General features: G+C 37.0%; 1 protein-coding gene across 1 annotated transcript; it reads left to right on the forward strand.

Annotated features, from left to right (window-relative positions):
* The first annotated feature begins 221 nt into the window (after nt 1-221).
* On the forward strand, nt 222-782 carry LOC149155168 (uncharacterized). Its single transcript, XM_089444333.1, has one exon. It carries the CDS (start codon nt 222-224, stop codon nt 780-782), a length of 561 nt encoding a protein of 186 aa, XP_089300459.1.
* Nucleotides 783-2,395: the final 1,613 nt, after the last annotated feature.

Consider the following 2,395-nt stretch of genomic DNA (forward strand, 5'->3'; position numbering starts at 1 on the left):
AAAGAGGAGTCATTTTTTAAAAGATGGAGTTTTGTTATTATTAAAAAAAACAAAGGGGTTATTGTTTATTTTGCATCCAATTAAAATAATTTGTTTCTTTTCTAGAGCACCCATTTTTTCCAAAATTGTTGCTTGGATCTAGAGATAGATCCGGTTTTCTTTTAACTATTGGAGGTAAACTTTTTATTTCTTTGGGGATATCTGTCAAAATGAACAACTAGATGGCAGAAGACTACCTGAATGAGAGCAATAAGCATAATGGTTCCAATTACTCCAATTGGAAATTTAAGTTGCAAACCCTGTTGGAGGGGCAAAACACATGGGCGATTGCAACTAGTGATGAGTTGAAGCCGACCCTGGCTATAGGTGGAACAACAACAACAATCGAAGATTGGGAAAAAGGGGAGAACAAAGCAAAAGTGCTACTTAAATCTGTGAAATATTGTATTATTCCTCATATCCACGAATGTCAATCTGCAATAGACATATGGACAACGCTCAAGAACCTGTACGAGATCAAGAACACAAATCACCTATTGTTTCTAAAGAGCAAGATTCTCTCCACTACAATTGAGGAGAATGAATCAGTAGTAATGTTCAGCTCTTGTATCAAGGAGCTTAAGAGTAAGCTAGGCAAGATTGGTGAAACAGTGTCAGACACTAATATGGTCACGATTACCATGAATCGTCTGACTAACAACTATGATATGTTTATCACTGGCTTGAATGCAAGAGAGAAATCCCCCAAATTTGAAGAATTGGCAGGGATCCTAATGCAGTAGGAGGAAAGGCGAATGACCCTGAAGCCATAGAGCTAAGATATTTCCCTAATCGAAAAGAAGAATCCCTTTAGAGGAAAGGCAAATGCATCACACAAATTTGGAGGAACCCCAAAAATAAAGCCACCTCCATCTCAAGGTATGTCTTCAAACAGAAGTGATTCGGGAACAAAATGTTATTATTGCGGTAGAGTTGGTCATATAGCTAAAAAATTCTAGAAGAGAAAGTTTGATGAAGGTCTCCATAGACATAAGAAGCATGCAGGACACTTTGCTGATGAAGACTAGAGTCAAAATCTCAAATTGTTCGTATATGATTCTGCATTTTTTGCTGAGGATGATGATGCAAAAACTTGGTTTGAGGACTCCGGAGCTTTCACCCACATGATAGGAAGCATGCATTGGTTCAAAAATTTCAAAGAGACCCATAGTGGAGCAAACATCTATCTTGGCGATGATATAGGGTACCAAATCAAAGGATATTGTAATGTTCCTGTCATTTTTCCTGATGGAAATATTATGCATATTAAAAATGTAATGTATCTACCATGAATCAAAAAGAATCTCATCTTTGTTTCTATGATAATAGATCATAATCTTAAGGTATATTTTTTAAAATCTTATTGTGTTACTAAATACCTTCTAGATCGTCTGAAGCCAATTTCATTAGGTGTTCATGTGCGAGGTATGTACAAGATGAATGTGAGAAGTGTGCCACACCAAGAATTGACATCATCAATTATGACTCTAGAAGATTTCTGGCATCAAAGATTTGACCATATTAATTTCAATGACCTGCAGCTACTTCAGAAACAAGGTATGGTCAATGGTCTTCCTATTTTAAAGAATGCTCATGTTGATTGGGAAGCATGTGCTCTAGGGAAGAAGCACACAGATGAGTTTCTTGTAAATGTAGATAGACAGAAGAGAGATATACTAGATCTAGTGCACGTTTATTTATGTGGGCTAATGCAGACGAAGACATTGGAAGGTTCCTATTATTTCTTAGTATTTTTTGATGATTGTACGAGATTCACTTGGGTATATTTTCTTAGAAAAAATAGTCATACTTTGAATACTTTAAAGAATTCAGAAGCATGATTGAAAAGCAGATTGGAAAATTCATCAAGATTCTCTACTCAGAACGAGGGGGAGAACGCAAGAAGGTTGGCTTCATAAAATAATGTAAAGACCATGGGATACTATAGTAGTTCACAGTACCCCACACTCCTCAATAGAATGGGGTTGTAGAGAGGAAAAATTGAACCCTTGTGGAGTGTGCTCGTAGCATGCTAAAAGGCAAGAATCTGTCTAATGGATTTTGGGCTGAAGCAATAAATACTGTAGTGTATGTGAAGAATAGGATTCCAAAAAAAGTCTTGATTTTAAAACTCCTTTCAAAGCTTTACTATGTTTTAAGCTTACAATTAATCATTTAAGAGTTTTTGGCTCAAAATCTTTTGATCATGTTCCAAAGGAGGATAGGAAGTGTTAGACTCGAATTTGCCTCAGGCTGAGGAAGGCAAAATCCAAGGCAACATCAAACCACTTAGCCTCGTAGCTAGCCCTACGGGGCAGGAGAGGGCTCTCTCCGGGTCTATCTCGGCAAAATGTCT

The sequence above is a fragment of the Pinus tabuliformis genome, chromosome 9 (assembly GCF_031772625.1).
Source record: "Pinus tabuliformis cultivar Carrire ecotype Pingquan chromosome 9, CPIR1, whole genome shotgun sequence".
NCBI lineage: Eukaryota > Viridiplantae > Streptophyta > Pinopsida > Pinales > Pinaceae > Pinus > Pinus tabuliformis.

What these genes read in the sequence shown, in the direction of transcription:
- LOC149155168 (XM_089444333.1), top strand. Translation starts at nt 222, where the DNA reads ATGGCAGAAGACTACCTGAATGAGAGCAATAAGCATAATGGTTCCAAT.